General features: G+C 36.8%; 1 protein-coding gene across 13 annotated transcripts in view; it reads left to right on the top strand.

Moving 5' to 3' along the window:
* Window positions 1–22243, top strand: part of CCSER2 (coiled-coil serine rich protein 2) — a 183621-nt gene that overhangs the window by 64232 nt on the left and 97146 nt on the right. For 11 of the 13 annotated variants that reach the window (XM_081823970.1, XM_081823981.1, XM_081823972.1 and 8 more), the window contains 2 exons: window positions 11840–11930; window positions 21003–21165. In XM_081823970.1, the coding sequence (XP_081680096.1) occupies window positions 11840–11930; window positions 21003–21165 (254 nt within the window). Of the gene's footprint in view, window positions 1–11839; window positions 11931–20149; window positions 20301–20330; window positions 20480–21002; window positions 21166–22243 lie in introns of those variants that run through there. The other 2 variants (XM_081823982.1, XM_081823983.1) reach the window with 2 other exon arrangements.

The following is a 22243-nucleotide window of genomic DNA, read 5'->3' as shown; positions in this document are numbered from 1 at the left end:
GGTATATACATGTCTGTAATTGTTACATCTTCTTGATTAATTCACCTATTATCAATATATAATATCCTTAAAGTATTTTGTCTGATGTTAGTGTGGCCACCCAGCTGTCTTCTGGTTCCTGTTTGCATATTTACCTTTAACCTTTATGTGTCTTTAGATACAGTGTGATCCTAAATTTATGACAACCTAGTTTGAATTGATACAAACTTAGCTTCAGTAGTATACAAAAACTCTATTCCTATATAATTTTGTTCCCCTTTTCTTCATGTTATTGTCACAAATTATATCTTAATACATTGTGTACAATTAACATATTCTTGTTTTATGTATCTGTGCCTGAATGACTCCCCTTAGCATTTTTTGTAAGGCAAGCCTACTAGTTACAAACTCAGTTTTTTGGATTTTGTTTTTATTTTGTAATCTCTTAATTTCTCCTTTATTTTTGAAGGATAGTTTTCCTGGATAGAGATTTCTTGGTTGAGTGTTCTTTAAGCACTTTAAACATGCCGCCCCATAGGCTTCTGGCCTCCATGCTTTGTGATGAGAACTTGGCTCTTAATCTTACTATGGATCCCTTGCATACAGTGCATTGCTTTTCTCTTGGTGCTTTATCTTTAGCTTTTGACAATTTGAATATAATGTGTCTTGGTGTGCTGTCTGCATTTATCCTTTTTGTAATTCAGTTTGTTTCTTCAATGTGTAAATCCCTTTTTTCAAATTTGAGAAGTTTTTGGCCATTATTTTTTCAAATTTTCTTTCTGCCTGTTTTTCATTCTTCTGAAGTTCTTATCATGCATATGTTGGATGCCTTGACAGAAATCTATCAGGCTTTTTAAAAAATTTTTAATTTAAATTCAATTTAGTTAACATATAGGGTGTTACTAGTTTCAGGGGTGGAATTTAGTGATTCATCAGTTGCATATAACACCCAGTGCTCATTACATCAACTGCCCTCCTTAATGCCCATCATCTAGTTACTGCATCCTCCTTACCTACCTCCCCTCCAGCAGCCCTCAGTTTGTTTCCTATAGTTAAGAGTCTCTTATGGTTTGCCTCCCTCTCTGTTTTCATCTTATTTTATTTTTCCTTCCCTTTCCCTATGTTCATCTATTTTGTTTCTTAAGTTCTGCATATAAGTGAAATCATACAGCATTTGTCTTTCTCTGACTTATTTTGCTTAGCATAATAACGTCTAGTTCCATTCCCATTGTTGCAAATGGCAAGATTTCATTCTTTTTGATGGCTGAGTAATATTTCATTTTATACATACACACACACGCACACGCACACACACACACACACCCCACATCTTCTTTATCCATTCATCTGTTGATGAACATCTGGGCTCTTTCCATATTTTGGCTATTGTGGACATCGTTGCTATAAACATTGGGGTGTATGTGCCCCTTTGATTCACTATGTTTGTATCCTTTGGATAAATACCTAGTAGTGCAATTGCTGGGTCATAGGGTAGTTCCATTTTTAACTTTTTGAGGAACCTCCATACTGTTTTCCAGAGTGGCTGCACCAGTTTGCATTCCCACTGTGTATGCAGTGTAAGAAAGTTCCCCTTTCTCTGCATCCTTGCCAACATCTGTTGTTTCCTGACTTGTTAATTTTAGCCATTCTGACTGGTGTGAAGTGGTAGCTCATCGTGGTTCTGATCAAGCTTTTTATTTTTATTGTTTTTCTTTCTCCTACATAGCCTGAATGATTACAATGGACAAATCTTCATATTTGTTGATTCTTTCTTCTCCCTGTTCAGATCTGCTATTGAAATTCTCATGATTTTTTTTTTCATGAGGACCAAATCAAGGTAATTTATTTGAAATGTTTATCACAATACCTGGCATCAAGTAGGTATGCAAAAATATAGGTTTACAACTATATAATCTCTTAATTCTTTTTTCTTTTTTTTTTTTTTTTAAGATTTTTTCTTTATTTATTCATGAGAGACAGAGACAGAGAGAGAGAGGCAGAGGGAGAAGCAGGCTCTCAAGGAGCAGGGAGCCCAATGCGGAACTCGATCCCAGGACCCTGGGATCATGACCTGAGCCGAAGGCAGACACTTAACCATATGAGCCACCCAGGCGCCCATATAATCTCTTAATTCTTAAGAGTTAACAGTTAATTGTTCTTTCTTAATTTTTAATATCGGTAAAAAAACTACATAAAATTTACAGTTGCAGCTATTTTAAAATATAGTTCAAAAGAATTAACGATATTCATGTTGCTGTACAACACATCTTTGGAACTTTTTTTATCTTGCATAATTGAAACTCTGTATCCATTGAACAAGCAGCTCTTCTTTTCCCTCTCCCCACCAGTCCCTGGTAACCACCATTTTACTTTCTGTGTCTATGAGTTTGACTATTCTAGATATTTCATATATGTGGAATCATGCAGTATTGTCATTTTGTGACTGGCCTATTTCACTTAGCATAGTGTCCTCAAGGTTCATCCATGTTACTGCATTTAATAAGCTTTCCTTCTTTTTTTTTTTAAAGATTTTATTTATTTATTTGAGAGAGAGAGAATGAGAGAGCACAAGAGAGGGGGGAGGGTCAGAGGGAGAAGCAGGCTCCCCGCGGAGCAGGGAGCCCGACGCGGGACTCGATCCCGGGACTCCAAGATCATGACCTGAGCCGAAGGCAGTCGCCTAACCGACTGAGCCATCCAGGCGCCCAGCTTTCCTTCTTTTTTAAAGGAGAATAATATTCCATTAAGTGTATATACCACATTTACCCATTCATCTTTTGATGGACATTTGGATTGTTTCCACCTCTTGACTATTGTGAATAATACTGCAGTGAATGTGGGTGTGTACATATCTCTTTGAGATCCTGCCTTCAGTTATTGTGGATATATACCCAGGAGTTTCAGCGAATTTTTCATTTGTTATACTTTAACTTCAGAATTTCTGTTTGTTTGTTTTTTATATTCCTTCTTTACCCATGTTCTGTACTTGGTTAGATATTCGTTGCCTATGGTTTTCTTGAGTTCTTTGAACATATCAAAGGCAGTTGTTTTAAAGTCTTTGTCAATAGACAAAATTCAGTGCTTGAGTTCTTCAGGGATCATTTCTGTTATTTATTTTTTTTATGTGAATGGATGATACTTTCTTTGCCTGACCTGAAGTTTTTGTTGAAAACTGGACATTTTGAATATTTTAATGTGGTAAAACTGGAAATCATATTCTTTACTCTCCTTAGGGTTTGTTTTGTTACTTGCTGTAGGCTGTAGGTGTTTGCTTTTTAGGTAGTTTTTTAAAACTATTTTTGTAAAGTCTTCTTGCTTGTCATGTTTGGTCTAAGAAGTTTGTGTTACTTTAGCATGTGTTTCTTTAGTGTTTTATGCAGGGATTTCCTTGAATGCCAAAAACAAACAAAAGAGACAAAAGGAGGAGAGAAAGAGAGTGAGAGTAAGAGAGAAGGGAAGGAGGGAAAGATGAAGGGAGGGTGACAGAGAAAGAACAAAGAATTCAAAGCAGGAGAATAAAAAATTCTCAAAGTCAAAATTAAAAAAACCTTGTTATCTTTCATCTTTGCACTTTGGCTCTTTGTTCGTGTACTCCTTCAGTGCTTAGCCTGATGATTTACAACCCTGCCTTAACCTTCACTTACTACTTTTTCTGAGCCTAGAGATTAGCTAGAGTTGAAGGCTTCGGGTCCCCTTAGGTCTTTACTGAGAATGCATCCTGCCCTGGGCTTTTTTGTGGCTTTCTAAATTCCTCACTGTAGGGGTGTCTGGGTTGCCCAGTCGGTTGAGTATCTGACTCTTGATTTGAGCTCAGGTCATGATATCGGGGTTGTGAGATCAAGCCCCGTTGCTGGGTGTGGAGCCTGCTTAAGATGAGAATCCTTCTGCCCCTCCCCCGCCAAGTGCGCACGCACGCTCCCTCTCTCTCAAAAAAAATAAGTGATAAATTCCCCACTATACATGGCACCTCTGAATTATCTAATTTCCCAAGGGAACACTCTCCCTAGCCTTTTTCTCAGTCTTTCAGTATTCAATTATATGTGTCAACTATAATATTTTGCTCCAGGGTGATTGTGGATTGTTTGCCTCACAGTGGTTTTGAGCAATGCCCATTACTTTTCTACCGTGTGTGAATTCCAAGTTAGGCAAAACAAAGACATGCACTTTGTGTCAGTCATTCAGGTAACCCCAGACAGGTTGGAACAGAGAAACACAATTTTTTGGAATAAGGTCTCCACTGAGCTCTTTGGAAACAGGAACCAAGGTCCTAAACTGGGAACAAGGTCTCCTGTCCTCAGATTTGCAGCCAAGCTGTAGAGGGGCATATGGGAAAGGCCAGTCTCACTGATAACTGGAATGCAGACCCTTAGAGCAACTCTGAGAAATGGTTCAGAAGTCTCTTAAGAAGTTAAACATATGCTTACTATGTCACCCAGCAATCCCACCACTTCTGGAAATGAAAGTTTATAATCACATAAAAACCTGTACATGAATGTTCATAATAGTTTTATTTATAACAGCTAAAAACTGGAAAAAACCAAAATGTCCTTCAGTGAATACATGGATACACAAACTGGTACATCCATGCAATGGAATGCCACTCAGCAATAAAAAGTAATGAATTATTGATCTATTCAGTGACTTAGGTGAATCTTTTTTTTTTTTTAAGATTTTATTTATTTATTTGTCAGAGAGAGAGGGAAAGCACAACCAGGGGGAGTGGGAGGCAGAGGGAGAAGCAGGCTACCCACTGAGCAAGGAGCCTGATGCGGGCGGAACTTGATCCCAGGACTCTGGGATCTTGACCTGAGCTGAAGGCAGATGCTGCAACCAACTGAGCCACCCAGGTGCCCCGACTTAGGTGAATCTTAAAGGCATTCTGTTGAGTGTAAGAAGCCAGTCTGAAAGGGTTACAAACTGTATGATTCCATTTATATGACATTCTTGAAAGATAAAACTGTAGTGACGGAGAACAGATCATTGTTTGTTGGGGATATGGGTGGGCAGCGGGTGTAACTATAACTGGATAGTACAAGGGAGATTTTTCAGGTGAAGAGACTATTCTGTGTCCTAACTGCATTGGTGTTTACACGAATTAATATGTATTTTAAAATTCATAAACTGTGTACCATGAGAAAAAATTAATTTTACTGCATGATAATTACAGCAGATAGTTATAGTGCTATTCATTTGTCAAAAACTTGGAGGCTTTTGGGGCACCTGGGTGGCTCAGTTGTTAAGCCTCTGCCTTCAGCTCAGGTCATGATCCCAAGCTCCTGGAATCTAGCCCCGCATCGGGCTCTCTGCTCAGCGGGGAGCCTGCTTCTCCCTCACCCACTCCCCTTGCTTGTGCTCCTTCTCTTGCTGTGTCTCTCTCTGTCAAATAAATAAAATATAAAAAAAACAAACAAAACTTGGAGGCTTTCTCCAATTTATTAGTGAAGGAGGGATTCATGGGAGGAAGAACTGGCCCCCACCATCTCATAGCTTGCTCTATTTTTTTTTTTTTTAAAGATTTTATTTATTTATTTGACAGACACAACGAGAGAGAGGGAACACAAGCAGGGGGAGTGGGAGAGGGAGAAGCAGGCTTCCCGCTGAGCAGAGAGCCCGATGCCTGGCTTGATCCAGGACCCTAGGATCTTGACCTGAGCCGAAGGCACATGCTTAACAACTGAGCCCAGGCGCCCCAGCTTGCTCTATTTGAATGGGAAAGTATTCTCTTCTCAGAGGTCAAGGAAATTCTGTGATGATTCTGCTAATATGTATTCAGAGTTTTAATTCCAGTGAGGCTTGTGGGAAGCCTCTGGGAGCCAGAATATACAGATTTAGGTTTTCTTTGTCATACTCCCAGCTAATGGTCTTATTAGATGGTCTCCCAACTAAAACAGGTATAAGTGGATATTGGCTCTCAATAAGTGCAAGCTTGCCAGTGAGAGGAGCCTGGTATAACAAACATGGGAACAGAAACTCTTTCCCACGTTAACCAATCTCCATGCTACATGGTTTTCTTTCTTTCTATAATGATACAGCTCCTAACCTGTGCAGACGAGAGATTTCTAAGCTGGTGAAGAAAAATTACAGTAGATCAATTTTTTTTTCTTTCTCTCTTTGCCTGGTTCCTTACTGAAAAGTCTCAACAATATCTCTGATATAACTCAGAGAAACATAGACCTCCTATAAAGATGAATAGGGGGAAATTGTCTAAGACAGATGTTAGAATCCAGTCTTCAACTCTGTACTGTCTCTCTTGTGAAACTCCTTACTCAGCTTTATATGTCATCAGTGTGGTACTAACTCCCACACCTCAAATCTCTTTGCCCAACTCCACACTCATATATTGTCATCTGCTGAACATGTCTTCTCAAAGATGCAGCAAGCATGTCAAAATTACCAGGTTCTAAAATTATATATTAATTCTTTTATCTCCTACTAGATTTGGTTTTCCTTTTTTTATACTTTAATTCTAAATAGGAATTATCCATTTGTTTCTTAAGCCAGGAACCAAGGAGCTATTCGTGGCTCCTTCCTTACCTCTCAGTGAGCTTTGGTTCTATAGATCCTAACTCCTCAGTATGTTTCATAACTGCTTATTCTTAATTCTCACTGACACTGATTAATGTCAGACCACCATCATATGTCACATGCATTCTGCAATAGCCACAATACTGCTTTTTCTTTCCTACTTAAATTCATTTTGTACGCAGCAGCCAGAATAGTATTTCTTTAATGTAAATCTCAATTTACCATTTGTGAAAACTCATCAGTCATACCCCTTTCATTGACGTAAAGTCCAAACTCCTTAATGTGGCCTAAATAGTTGTTCATGATGTAGATCTACTTCTCTGTTTGAGTGTTGTCTTAGTCATCTAGGGCTACTATACAAAATACTGTAGACTGAGAGTGGTTTAAACAACAGACATTTATTTCACAGTTCTGGAGGCTGGAAGTCCAAGATCAAGGTGTTGGCAAATTCATTTCCTGGTGAAGACCCTCTTCCTGGCTTGCAGACAGCCACCTTCTTACTATATACTCACATGGTTGGGGGAGAGAGAGTGTGTGCTCTGGTTTCTTTCTCTTCTTATAAGGACACTAATCCCATCATGGGGTTCCCACCATCATGACCCTGTCTAAAACTAATTACCTCCTGAAGACCCTACCTCCACATACACTCTTATTGTGGGCTAGGGCTTCAGTATGAGAACTTTGGGAAAATACAGATACTTGGTCCATAACAATTATTAACGAACTACTTGCAGTTATTTGCATGGAGCAGATCAGCAAACTGTGTCATATAAGCCACATCTGGCCAACCACCTTGTTTTTTACAGCTTGAAAAATGTTTTTTATATTTTAGGTGGTTATACTTTAAATGGTTATATAAGTACCTATATAATATACTGATTTTGTCTGTGGGCCTGTAAAATCTAAGTATTTACTTTTTGTCTTTTAAAAACAAATTTGCTAACACTTAGAATAGATTATGCTTTTTGATTCCTTGCCTTTAGCCTACTGTTTATGCAGAAGGTATTCTCCTCTTCCATGTTCTAGAGGCCATATTTGCTTGTTCTTTAGATTTTCTCTGACTTGACCTTGTTTTAGGTTTTTTTCTGACAAGCTAAGACTTAGATATCCATCCACTGGGCTTTCATGGTCGTTGAGCCACTACCATACTGTAAAGGAACTGTTTGAGGGAAGATAAGTAGACTTGGAGGGCTGTTCAACTTTGTTAAATTAACATTTGTGAAGTAGAGCCCTGGAGTGTTGGATGGTGAACCCCAGTTCAATAAAAGACCACAAAGGAAATTGAAATAGAGAAGTTTTTATTACTAACAGGTTCTGAAGGAAGTATTTGGCATGCCTGGAGGGGCCATGAAAGTGCAGATAAGGAGAGTCACAGGATCTGGGATATGTGACTTTATTAGGGTTGATGACTAGAGTGCTTTGGGATTCCTGAGCTAAGCCTAGATTGGTCAATTCAAACCAAAAAGAGCAGGTTTTTATAAGCCCCACATGGGTTTATTTAAGGGGTACACAAGGGGAAGGCCCTGGGAGACAGGGTGATTATTGCTCACAAGGGCTGTTGGAGAAATCATATCAGGAATTTACATTTTCTTGTGATGCTGGGGCTGTTACGTAGGGCATGAACTCATGGGAGGGGCTAGTTTCTGTTCAAGGCCCCTGCACGTCCTTTGGCCACACTAAATGGATGCCAAGGCAGCAATATCATAGAGTAGTTTAGCTAAACTCTTGACAAAGACGTGCCTTCCATATATTGGTTTTTTTAATGTGTTGAGTTTTTGAGAATGTGTCTTTTAGTTGCCACATGGAGGGACAGGGTCTACTTCCCTCCCCCCAAATTTGTTTAGATGTCAAGACTGTATACTAAGAAGGTATGAAACGATTTATTACTCACATAATGATGCTTTATGGGGAGAGCAGGGCAGGTACCCAAAGTGGTCCAGAATAGTTTGAATTAAGTTAGGAGGGGCACATAGCTCTGTTTTTTATTGTTGTTAAGGGATGTGCCAGGTTGATGGGTTCCCACACTCAGGCTAGGTTTGTGTGGTTTGAACTTCTCTGCTGATGCCAAGAAAGGTACACTTTTTCCAACATGAAGTTTTGCATATTATAAAAGCTTACTACAGAAAAAAAAGAGTATAAAGAACATAAGTACATATTATCTCACATAATGGAAAATTATAATAATCCTTTGACTTTTTCAGCATTAAAGATGAAGTCATATTGTACATATGCAGTCTTCTTTCCCCTACCCCCATGTTACAGACCATCTTACCATGTGACTAAATTTATGAAACATCATATGCAGTGATTTATTGTGAGTGTTAAGTTGAGGCATAAATATGGATGGTTTTCCCTCTCTCCTTTCCTCCCTGTAACTACTGATAAGCTTTCTTAGTACCTTCTCAGTGTGATATCATAATTATTCTATTACTTTTACGTTCATTGAAACAGGCTCATTCTCATTCTTTAAGATTAATTTTTCATTATAAAATGAAACCTACAGAAAACCACACAAAACAAATGTAGGGTTTAGTTAGTTATTAAAAGTTGAACATCTTTTTGGCAGTGGTGACAGGGCTGCTTTTGCTGACTGGTGTGTCTCAGCAAGGCAAGGCCTCCTCTGGACTTAGAAAATGAGGTTCTCTATTGCCTTTGATTCTTTGCTGCATCCTTATTTATCAGAGCTGGCTTGGGGCACCCAACATTATTTTGTTTCACACATACTTATATATACACAGACAGCCAAATGTTTTTATAGGAGATACGATTTTTTTTAGTAAAACTACATGTCAAATGCTTAATGCAGAAAATGAGAAAATCCAAGTACTCTCACAAAAACAAAAGAAAACAAAGAAAAAGAAAAACTCCATAACCCATGTTTTGGCTTCCTTTCAACTTTTTTCTTTGAATATTATAGTGTTGTTTTTTTTTTTTTTTCCATAAAATGTATAATTCTGTACATACTATTTTACAGACCTAGTTTTTTAAGTTAATATCTAGGCCTTTTCAGTGGAAAAAATGTATTTTCTCATTTAAGATTAAAAACACTTTGTGTTCATACCAATACTTTGCACTTATATTCAGGAACATAGGGTTTTAATTTAATTTCATTGTTTTTTTACATCCTTTTTTTCTTTTTCCTAATATGAGAATCCACTTTTCAACAAACACCAATTTAACTGTTTTCATTTATACCCATGTATACACAACTAGAATAATGACACCAGTACTACCATCCATAATATAATTACTGAAAATAGTTTGAAAATTTTTCCTCACTTGAAATAGTTTCTGAGTATAATGCCATAAACTTAATACACAGTTAGGCTCATTTAATTTACTTTTGACTTATAGGGGTTCATCAAAACATCTATAAGAGCAAAAGATTAGAAACAACCTAGTGTGTTTTTTCCCCAGTTGACATCTTTCCATGTCTATAAATATATTTTCATTATTATTTTTTAATAAAACAATATTCTGTTGTACGACTGTGTCATACTTTGTGTTTAGCCATTTTTCTGTTCTTGGGCATTTCTACTTTTTTGCCATTCTAAATAATGCTGCAATAACCATATTTACACATACATTTTGTTTATTTCTGAGGGCTAAAAAGACAAAGGAAGAACTTGTCTTTTTAAAAAGGTTTTAGTTAGGGGCGCCTGGGTGGCTCAGTCAGTTAAGCGTCTGCCTTCAGCTCAGGTCATGATCCCAGAGTCCTGGGACTGAGTCCTGCATTGGGCTCCCTGCTGGGCAGGGAGCCTGCTTCTCCCTCTCCTTTTTGCCCCTCCACCCAACTCATGCTCTCTGTTGCTCACTCTCTCTCAAATAAATAAATAAAATCTTAAAAATAAAAAATAAAAAAAAAGGTTTTAGTTAAATTTTGACAAATTGGCTTCCAGGAAGTTTATGAATCTAATCCTATCTGCAATATTAATGAGTACTAGATTCTTTTCCATTGTGTTAAGTCACCATGGGTGTTAGCATTTTTTCCTACATCATATTTATTGGCTGTTTATTTTATATTTTGTGAATTGTCTATTATGGCCTTTGCCAGTTTTTTTCCATGTCCATCTTTTTTTTTTTTTCTTGGCTTTTAGGAAGACTTACATATTAGGGACAGCAGGTATTTCATGATGGAAAGAGGTTCTGTGAAATAATCCCTTTTTGTGTCAAGATTAAATAATTATCCAGAGGTGTTTTTTTGTTTCTGCTTTTTCAGAAACAATTATTCCATTTGCTTTAGTCATCAATGCATCCTGGAAGGAAGGCCAACAACACAAAACTGGAAAGTTTTGGATGGAATACCCAACATAGGAAACAAATTCTAATTTTATTCATATCATGTGTAATAAAGTAGACATCCCCCTTCTGTAATGGTTTTTCAAGTCCATAATCTCTAAATTGTTTAAAAATTTGTGGATTTTTTTATCTTTTTATTTATATATACTAATGAAAGGTCTTGCAGTATTGAATCAGTTCTTGGATTGGAAGGATCCGCTAGTGGGCTACAGGTCAAACTAAGTTCCTGACTTTAAACTTAGTTCTTATTTTGCTAATTTGACTTCAGAATAAGAGTGTTTGAAAGCAAAACATTACTTTTCTCAGGAGAGGTGAGAGCTGGCGAGGTTGCAAATAGAGCCCAGGAGTGGCTGCTTACACCAGTTTGACTAGTCCAGTACTATTTGTCTTTTATAGAAAAAACAAATTAAGGCAAACCAAGCCAAGGTAATAGTGGTGCTGAAGTTAAGAGTAGGTGGGTTTGGCACAAGAAAGGAAATGGAATAATCATGTAGTTAAATGCTTTTGTTATTTACATGAGTGGTCCAATCCCTATATATAATCAAACACAACCTCTCACCAAATATGAATAAATTTTGGGAGATTCTTTACCATCTTTGATTATTCAAGGAGATTGATAAAAGCACGGACTCAGGAGGTAGACCTTTTGTGTTTGCATCCTATTTTGGCTCTCTGTACATTAATTTCTAGTAATTATACTAGTCATTAAATCATAGAGTTATTTTGAAGATTAAATGAATTAATATTTGTAAAGTACTAAGAACAATATCTTGTGGACAGTGAGCACTGTGTAAGTTTTTAAAAATGAATTAAAAATTTCTTGGTGGGAGGAAGAGTAGGAGAAGAATGTTACAAATAGTTTAACAAGTAAACCAATTGAATCTTTTCTATTAAAAAATTTTTATCTTAAAAATTTATTTTTACAACACAAACATTGAGTAAATTCAGACTTATCATAGAGTGATTTTTTCAAAACTGATGATTACATACATTTCTTGAGGTAGGTTATAGCATTTTTTACTGCTTTTGTTCACAGGATATCCTGAATAATCTTGAATCATGTGACCTTGAGGACGATGACCTTATGCTTGATGTGGATCTGCCTGAGGATGCACCTCTTGAAAATGGTAAGCGAGGACAATATTGAAATTCCAGAGGCATATATAGTTGAGCTGCTTGTCTAGGGCCAATTTACTATTATTTACAGATTTCTTTTTTTTTTTTTTAAAGATTTTATTTATTTATTCATAAGAGACAGAGAGAGAGGCAGGCTCCCCGCTGAGCAGGGAGCCCGATGTGGGACTCGATCCCAGGACCCTGGGATCATGACCTGAGCTGAAGGCAGATGCTTAACCATCTGAGCCACCCAGGCACCCTATTTACAGATTTCTTAATCTCAGTGAAGGAAGTCTTTTCAGACTGAGAATCAATCTTAAGTGATAATAAATTCATTTGCAAACTTATTTAAATGTTTAAAACCTCGATTTTGTAGGTCTTAGATATAATTCTGTATGATCCAATAAAATTGTATATCTATATTATAAAGTAAGTAGTAGATAGGATTTGTCCTTTTTGCCCCTGTGTACATATCCAACTTTTCTTCCCTTTCGTTTTGATTCTAAGAAGAAATACATTTAGAGAAACAGAGATATCATTTGACTTTTGATACAGCAGTAAAATTTATTAAATTTTACTTATGATAAGTTTTACTAAGAATAAGTATTTTTAAAAGATCAATTCTGAAAAAATTTTAAAAAGATTAATTCTGGGAAAATGGTGACCTTCTGAATGAATCATCACTTTTTTTTTACTCCCAAATCCAATCTCTCATCCTCTCTGGATCCCAGTAATGCTGGAGTAGGGATTTAGACAATCCATATGCAAGAGGGGCCTAGGTACTCTTGCCCCCACTGACTTAATATTTGTAGGATTTCCTATCTTAAGGACTGATCTAGAATCAGATACCAGCCTAAAAAAGCCCCTGGGGCAAGGGTTGAAATGGGAATTCTCTGGAAAGAGGAATGGCTCCAGAAGATCTGTGGATTCCCCGTCAGTCAACATTTGCCTGGTCTCTCAGGCCTCCCAGGGGCAAGAGATGAACCAAAGAAGGTGGTGAAGTCCTTTTTATACATGATGCTAGAAAAATGTAGGGATATTTCAGAGAGGGCAGGTGTTTGTTCTGGTTATTGAAGGTACTAGGAGCTCACGTTTGTCACTCCCCCCCCCCGCCCAATGCTGCCAGGATGCTCTGTAACAATCTCAAAATCTCAGTGGCTTTCAAAATAAACATTTATTTTCTGTATTCATGGATCTATAGATTAGCTGGGACAGCTCAGGCTGTGAGATTGAGTTCAGGTCTGCTCCTTGTTTCTTCATTTTGAGACCAGGATTACCTGGAGCAGGTTGCTCTCATGGCAGATGGCAAAAGGACAACAGGTTGAACAGAAACAAAAATATAATAGCTCTTAGGGTCTTGACTTAGAACCAACACACTGTTACTTCTGCACACATCTGTTGGCCAAAGCAAGTTATATGGCCAAGCCTAATACCAGTGGGACTGGGAAGTGGATTCTGTTTGCAGTTAGAAACTCTGTGGCAGAGGACACTGAATATATAATTCTACTAAAGGAGACAGTGAAGAGCTGAGAACAATATCTACTCCACCATAGGGGTAGAGACTCTAGCACCTTCTCGTGGTTATGCTGTCACCTGGGATACTCTGGCAACCAGAGTTGAGTTCCAGTCAACTGAGAAAGAAAAATCACAGCCAACATCCAGGAAGAAGAATAGGGAAAACAACAGAACTCCCAGGTTTAGAGTGGCCCAAGGAAATAATAATGAAAGCACTTAAGGAAATAACAGTTGTAGCACAGTGCTTTCTGGAGCTATAAAAGATTTCCTAATAGAACAGTTCAGTAGATGACAGAAAGCATAGCTGCTGTTGAAATCCAAATTAGTGGCCTGGAAGATCAGGTGGAAAAATATTGGAGAACAGGGGAAAATATAAACCATTGACAATTATGGGAGGGAAATGAGATGATGAACTAGGAGATTTCATGTGAAGTTTTAAGGGCTGGTAGTGAGGAGTGAGGAATATACTTCCTTGGAATAAATCACATCCTAGATAATGCATTTTACTTTGACAAACTTTATACCCTTTCTGGGCTATAGGAATTGGTATTAGAACCTGCCTCATCTTTAGAGGACAACATAAAGTTATCCTCATGATAGATAAAATTAGAATCATAGGGAAATTTAAAATCTTCGAGGTCTTGGTTGGGGACTTATGAAAAGTAGTAGGGAACCCCTGAGGTATAACATCTCACATATATTGTAGATTTTCCTCGGAGAAGGCAAACAGATTTTGACTGTTTTGAGATAACCGAACACTGAAGAAAGCAGAACATAAGTCTAAAATATGTAGCCTTCCAAGGCACCAAACATAAAATAGTATTCAGGTTTGGTACTACTGGGGAGTAAGGAGTGACTGTTCTCTTTATAGCTCTGAGGTCCTGGATGACTATACCCCCCACTGAGTTTTTTGATTGGGAGGATAGGAATGTTACAAGGACTGGTACTAGATTTAAAGGAGTTTTCTAATATACTTTTGACTCTTGATTTTCATTCCCTTTAGCTTCTGGTTTTGGTGGCTATTATGCAAATTTGGGTAGAGTTTTGAATGGGTCACTCTGAAGCTTGGTGTGTTCAGCATCACTAATTCTGCCAATATCAGTGGAATTTTTACCAACAAGAAGTCTGAGACTTTGTTGAGATCTTTAGTTTGGGTTTGACTTTGGACACAAGCTTGTTATGACTTCATTATGAATAAGGGATCTTCTGGGATTTCAAGGAAGAGGCCATGAGAATATTCATCTGGCAATTATATTTGTGTAGTAAATCATGACCTATTAGGTAGCATATGTGATAACACAGAGGAAGAAAGAATGTTTGTTGGTCAGGTGTTTCTTGGATTGTTATGGGCTAGGATTTGGGAAGTGAGAGTTTTCAGAAATATCCATAACTGAGTTGTTTGGTGACACTGAGGGGGGAAGATTATATAACAGTAGTAGGGTTTAAGGTTGATATCATAGTGCCTGTAGCAATAAAACATTTGCAAGATTTTCTTTTAATTTTTAGAGAAAATTATCTTTTGAGTGCAAGGATAAAATTGGAAATTGAGCACTTGATCTCCGCTCCAGAACACTTTGATTAATCACCTACTTTATTTTTTCTTTTATTTCATAGGTGATGCAGGACACTTGTTTTTCCAGTGCCCTGCTGTTATAAGTGTACTAAGAGACTTCTTCCTCTAGTGTTTAATTGGCTGTGGTGGAAGCATCTAGTTGTGATATGTGAAGGACATCATTTTATTCTGAGTTGTATTCTACTTTTTTCTAAGGCTGTTTCCAAGTATTAGAAGTCTGGCAGTGAGGCTATATTTATCCTATTTCTGCCTTAAAATCCTTTACAGAATGTGAGAAGAGAGACTGGTCGCATCTCTTTCAGAATCTACCCCTGAATGCTATCTAAAGGTGTTAGTCTACTCTTGAAGTCTGCAGTGGATTTATCCTTTCTTTCCTTACAGAACTGAATCAGAGCCCAATCTACATTCATAGAGAAGACTTTGTTGACAGCCTCTGGAAGTCCTTTTCTAACCTCTTCTAGTTTCTTATGCAATTGATGGAGTTCAATATGTACTACCCAAAAATATGGCACCTTGGCATATTGAATAGCTTAAGCTCAAGGAGTTTGAGAAAATGGCAGAAGCAAGAAAATGGCAAAGCGGAGTCACTTTGACCTCCTCCCCAACCCTCCTTCCCTGAAACAGATCATAAAACCCTCATGTGAGAGGTACCCTCCCTATACCCAGAGGAAAGGCGCATTCTTAATTCCAAGACAAAGAGACTCCCAAGAAGAATCCTAAAAAATAGGGCTTGCTAAGTTTCCCTCAGTTTACTACAGTTACCTCCTACTCCTTAACCTGTCATATTCCTCCATGACTGACCACTTTTTATCAAACCTAGCATAAAAATACACAGGTCTGGGGCGCCTGGATGGCTAAGTCGTTAAGCTTCTGCCTTCGGCTCAGGTCAGGATCCCAGGGTCCTGGGATCGAGCCCTGCATCAGGCTCCCTGCTCAGCAGGAAGCCTGCTTCTCCCTCTCCCACTCCCCCTGCTTGTGTTTCTGCTCTCGCTATCTCTCTCTTTCAAATAAATAACATCTTAAAAAAAAAAATATACAGGTCTGTTTCTTTGGGTCTTTATTTCCTTGTGAAGGCTCCCCTGTTACAAATAATATTAAATAAGTTTGTATGCTTTCCTTCAGTTTAATTTTCTGACCCTACAAGATCAAGAAAAACTCTTTCCTCTTCTACACAATAAATCATGGTTCTTAAGTTACATGACCTTCAGGGGCGCCTGGGTGGCTCAGTTGGTTAAGCGACTGCCTTCGGCTCAGGTCATGATCCTGGAGTCCCGGGATCGAGTCCTACATCGGGCTCCCTGCTCAGCAGGGGGTCTGCTTCTCCCTCTGCCCTCTTCCCTCTCATGCTCTCTGTCTCTCATTCTCTCTCTCTCAAATAAATAAATAAAATCTTTAAAAAAAAAAAAAAAGTTACATGACCTTCAGATTCTTCACACTGTGCCTTTTCCATTTTATTTTTTGCACCTAGGGTTCTCTCAGTATATGAACTAATAATGTGTAATAGGGATCCTGGATTATCAATTCCTGAAACTATTCTAAATACCTCTGCAAATTTCTCCCAGTCTTATTTAGATCTTAGAAAACATGCAGCCATGACTCTCAGCTTAGAATGAGTCCAGGTCTTAAAAATCAATCTTATGGGGTTTTCCCTCTTCTGAAAGAGGTTTAACTTCAAGAGATAATGAGCCTTTGAGGTTTCTGGCCAGCTTCAGGGTAGGGAAACAGGTCAAGGGAGAGATGGGGCAGAGCAAAATCGAGGAGCGTAGAATGAAGGAAGAAGAATAAAACGAGAAAGGACTTTAGGTTTCAGTTGTGATTAGGAAGGATCTGAAAGACAAAATTGTTTTAATTCTTTTACATTTTTTCTTTTACCTTTGTCAAGGAATCTCTTAAGGAAACAGTTTTGGTTCTGAATTTCTTTTGGCAGACTGTTGAGTATTTGATATTTTCACCTTTTTTGTTCTAAAGTGTCTCTCAAATGAACTGTTCAGGTTGTATCAAAAACACAATTGTATTGCTTTATTCTCTTGCTCTGGAACATCTAATGGTCACTCATTGCCTACAGATTAAAGCCTAGCATTTGGCATATTTATAGTTTAATCCTCAGGTTTATGATGTTTCTATAGTGTATACCTTGTTACATGTGCTATTTTATCTACTCCTTCTGTTTTTAAACTTTTCTCTGGAAAAAGATGTCTCCTGGGGTGCCTGGGTGGCACAGTTGGTTAAGTGTCTACCTTTGGCTCAGGTCATGATCCCCCGGTCCTTGGATCAAGCCCTGCATCAGGCTCCCTGCTCAGCAGGGAGTCTGCTTCTCCCTCTCCCTCTGCCTCTACCCCCACCTCGTGCTTACTTGCTGTCTTGCAAATAAATAAATAAATAAATAAATAAAATCTTAAAAAAAAAGAAGAGAGATATCTTTCTAATTACTTCCTGAATCCCACACCACAGCAAGTTATGGTTCCTATTAAATTGTACTTATTCTTTGTTATATTTCCTAAGGCCACATTTTTGCTTTTATTGAGTTATAGTTATATGAGTTCTATAGTATTATCCTTGATCACTTTCCAGTTACTGTATTTTCTTCTGGAAATTTATCTTTCTTTTTCAGTGCTAATTGTGTTTAGTAATAACAAGGTTCATGATTATTATTATTTTTTTTTTAGATGAGCTTTTCTTCTTTTGAACCAAATTTTAGTTGAGAACTTTTCTGATCAGATTGTAAAACCTCCTGCAAAGCACATTCTTTCTAGGCTTTGTAATGTGTAATTTCTTCCTGCCATCTTCATAGCCAATTGTTATTCACAGGTAGAAATAATACCTATGTCATCCATTACCTTCCTATGACTTTAAATAATCAGAGAAATAATCTAGGTTACTTTTGGTGTTATATTTTTTCCTTTATCAAATCAGAAGAAATGAGTGTGATGAGTGGTAGATCTAGGCATCCCAAGTCCCATACCTTTCAGTTAGCTATCTATATTAGATCCTCTTTCCCTCTCCTGATATTATTTCTGTCTCCTACTCACAGTAAAAGAACTAAAATCTGCTGCCTCTTACTTTTGGACCTGGAAACCTCCTTCACAGGGCCTTTATTTTCTAGTCCTAAATGCATAGTTAGGGCAAAATCTGGTGTGTAGAGAGCTGTGATCAACATACCTGGTTAAAATTTTTCAAGCCAGGATATGTTTTGGTTTGCCTCATCATGCCTTATGGTATTTCATGTTCAGAGGGATTTATTTCCTTTCTTAGTCTTCTTTGTCCTGTTCCATCATTGGCTATGGAAATGGTTTTGATTTATCTCCATCTTGTAATTTTGTTTGCTTTCCATTTCCTTTTCTATGTTATTTCTTTCATTCTGTCAGAGAACCCCCTAATCTTATCTAAGAAACCACCACTAATGTTATTTTACATTATCTTCTTAGTAACATTTTAAAGTACATAAACATATGTTTGATGGGTGCCTCAGATAGGAGTATAGTTAACCCTTGAACAACACAGGTTTGGAATGTGTGGGTTCATTTATATGTGGATTTTTCCAATTAATAAAGGACAGTACTATAAATGTGTTTATTTTCCTTATGATTTTCTTAATATCATTTTCTTTTGATACAGTGCAGAACTGTAAATGTATTTTTTCTTATGATTTTCTTATTTACATTTTATTTTCTCTAGCTTATTGTAATACAGTATATAGTACATATAATGTACAAAATATGTGTTAAATGACTATGTTATTGGTAAGGCTTCCGGTCAACAGTAGGCTATTAGTAGTTAAGTTTTGGGGGAGTCAAAAATTATACACGGATTTTTGACTATGCAGGGGGTCCCATACTCTAACACCCACATTGTTCAAAGGTCAACTATATAAACAGAAACCTTAAAAAGTCTTGGAGCACTCATTTATCTGAGAATTTAGGCCCCTCTATCTCAGTGTCTACCAGTAGTCTTTTGTGGTCATGGCAAATGTTTGTTTCCACTGTTTATTTGGCATTGTGTCTATGGTTGAGTTCTTGTTTCAATAAAGGGGCTTTAATCTGTAGCCTGTGTGTAGTATCAACAACCTCTTTAGCAAAAACAAAAGTGGCACATCAATTTTATGCACTTTAATTTCCCACAGTATTTAACCCCATCTCCTGGCCTATTTGCCTGGTTCATTTGCTTCTTGCTACTCTGTATGTACTGTGTTGATGATATCCTAATTACATATCAGATTCTTATTATGACAGAATTTCTTGTTTGGGGAGTGAGTGGAATTTTACTTGCCTGAATTAAATATGGATTCAGATAAACGTAGATACAGATCATCTCTAGCTTTATAGAATTGCTTAAACTAAAGTAACATTTTAATGCCATGTAGAAATACTTGAGCTTAACTGAGTCTTTGAGTGTAATACAAATGTGAACTAAAACCAGTTTTAAGCCTTTCTGGGATATTTTTAAATTTATTTTTCTTTTCCGATCTCATCTTCCACTCCTTATTTTTTTCATTATAATGGTCACCATGTCTTTATTTATCTAACGGTCAGGTTTTCTATAATTGAACTTTAAAAAAAATAGATTGTAATTTATCTCAATAAAATGACAAGAAACTGAAATAATTTCAAATGTAAGGCTTCTTTAGAAAATGTTTTCTTTAAATTTTTTTAAACTATAAAATGTATAGTTTTCCCCCAAAATTGATTTCTTTAATGGTTATAAACAAAATTTCAAAGTGTTTTAAAAAGTTATACAAAATTATTATGCATTTAGAAGAAATTACGTTACAGTGAGTTTAGTGTATATGAGAATTGAACATCTGCACTTTAACTACTTTTTTGTAGTGGGGAAGTTTGTTTTTATCTGGTGTACTGTAATGAAACACTTTCCGTATTTCAAATTCAAGTTTTAGGTTAAGTGAAAATAATCACTTAAATAATCAATTTTTTAAAATTGGGGATCACATTGATTTCTACAGCTTCTTTATTCTAAGCATTCCGGATTTGAACTTTCTCATGTAATAATTCTAAGACTAGAGAAACCTTTTCTGTTCCTGGCTTGAGTTAGTGTTTAGTTGTATTTTTAGTAACAGTCCTAACTCAGTAGCTATGTAACCACTGAGCGAAGATGGAGTCACAGGGTAAACTGGGCTTGCTTCCCACAGGGAGGGCTGGGAGTTGAGCAGGAAGGAAGGCCTGTTTGTCAGTGCCTTGTATGCAACTATGTCTGAGTAGGCAGCCGTCGACACAATGTCTCCCTTGTACAAAGTAACTCTCTTAGTGAGTGCTCAGATATGTGAGGAAAAAGTGTTTGGGTAAGTGAAGGAGAAGCTTGGGGTGTTTGAAGGAGATTCTTCTCGTGTTTTTGCGGCATTTGGATTTCAGGGAGTGTACTATTTGTTGCGGCAAAGTACTGGCATTGTTTTCAGTGACATTTTAGACTTTTTGAACAAGCTCTACTGTAAGCATATTGAAGCTTCTTACTTTCTAAACTGTGAGTTTAATTTAAAAAAAATACGATTTGTTTGTGATGAAAACTTAATCTGTGCTTCTTGAAATCAGTGAAAGCTAATTGTGGCATTTATTTTTGGGAACAAGTTCTCTACTAGACTTAAAATCTTATACTTTTTCTAATAATTTTCATTCTGAAGTCAGAACCAGCTAGTGATAATGATGAAAACCACTAAAAACTAATTACTGGTGTTTAAAATGTATAATGTTTATAACAAGGATAAGTTGCTTGTTTTAAAACACTGAGACCGTTGTTACTTAAGTGCCTATGATATGAAAGTTTTATAATTTACTTCAATTTGAATACTATGAAGTTTAGTTTTCACCAAAAGAACTGGTTAGTTTTCTTCTGGAAATTTTGATTTTGTGATTAGCTAATATAAATGGCTGGTATTTTTAGCATATCATTTTTATATTCTCAGCAGCATTTAATTATCAAGCTGTAAGTAGTTAACTTTTATAGAGTGTGTGCATGTTTATAGTGTTTTGCTTTTGAATCTGTCTAGTGGAGTGTGACAATATGAACCGCTTTGACCGGTCAGACAGAAATGTTCGGCAGTCTCAGGAAGGATTTTGGAAGAGGCCACCCCAGAGGTGGAGTGGACAGGAGCATTACCACCTCAGCCATCCTGACCACTATCATCACCATGGAAAAAGTGACTTGAGCAGGTGAGTCTAATTTAGATTATATTCCCTATCTTTTGATTAATTTTGAATCCTAATATTCCCCTGCCCCCTCAAAACTATTTTTTAATTTGGTTTTTAGAGGCACCAAAAATATTTCAAATTATATATGGTATTAATTGGAATAATTTGTCTAATTCTTTCCTTTTGGTCCAAATCTTTTTTCATTAGCTTTATCATAAATAAAAGTATTTTATTTATGTCTGCTATTTGTACTTCATGTTTTGGTGTGATTTTCTAGTTCTCATTTGGGAATGATTATATGTTGAATTTGTTAAAGTTAATTATTTTTAAAATAATATATGAAATTAGTGCCAAGTGATTTGTCTTTTGCTTATATAATAAATTAAAACTTAAAAGTTCCTCAAGTACTGTTAGAAATGAAGATACTGTACAATGCTAGGATTCTTTTCCTTTTTGAAGCATAGCATAGCTTTTAATTTGATAAGATGTGCATTATGGCTCTGTAGTCAGTCAAACCTGAGGTCAGACTGTGGCCTGACACAGATTAGCTTTGTGAGCTTAAATAATTTATTTAAACCCTCTCTACTTCAGTTTATCATCTGTAAAACACAGTTAATAATACCTTTCTCTCACTGTTCAAGGATGAGAGGCAGAAGTGCTTGAGCAGTATATGGCTTAGAGTAGGCACCCAGCGGTGGTAGTTATTATTAATTTTTTTCCTTTTCACTTCCTCATCTCATTTCACTAGGGATTTGAGATCATTTTGGGGCACAGTTACCAAGCAGATAATAAAATTGGATAAAGAAACAATGGAAGGGAAGTGTGTGGGCCCATATAGTTCTTGAAGTAAGAAAAAAAAATTGGCTCTAAGAATCCTTGCAGCAAAAACAAAGAACAAACCTTGATGCATTACAAGATTTATACTATACATAAGAAAGAATGTGTTTCTCCTGAACTGATTTGCTTTCATGAGACAGAAACCTGAAAGAAGTTGCTTTGCATGAGTTCTTAGAGAAGGGGAATACTTTGTGATATAGTGAACAGGTCTCAGCTTCCCCAAGTAGAAATGATAAATTCCTTAAGTCAGTTTTTTACTTAT

This window comes from Leptonychotes weddellii, chromosome 6, assembly GCF_054177405.1.
Source record: "Leptonychotes weddellii isolate Sample4059 chromosome 6, ASM5417740v2, whole genome shotgun sequence".
Taxonomy (NCBI): domain Eukaryota; kingdom Metazoa; phylum Chordata; class Mammalia; order Carnivora; family Phocidae; genus Leptonychotes; species Leptonychotes weddellii.
This window is presented reverse-complemented; position numbering and strand designations above follow the sequence as displayed.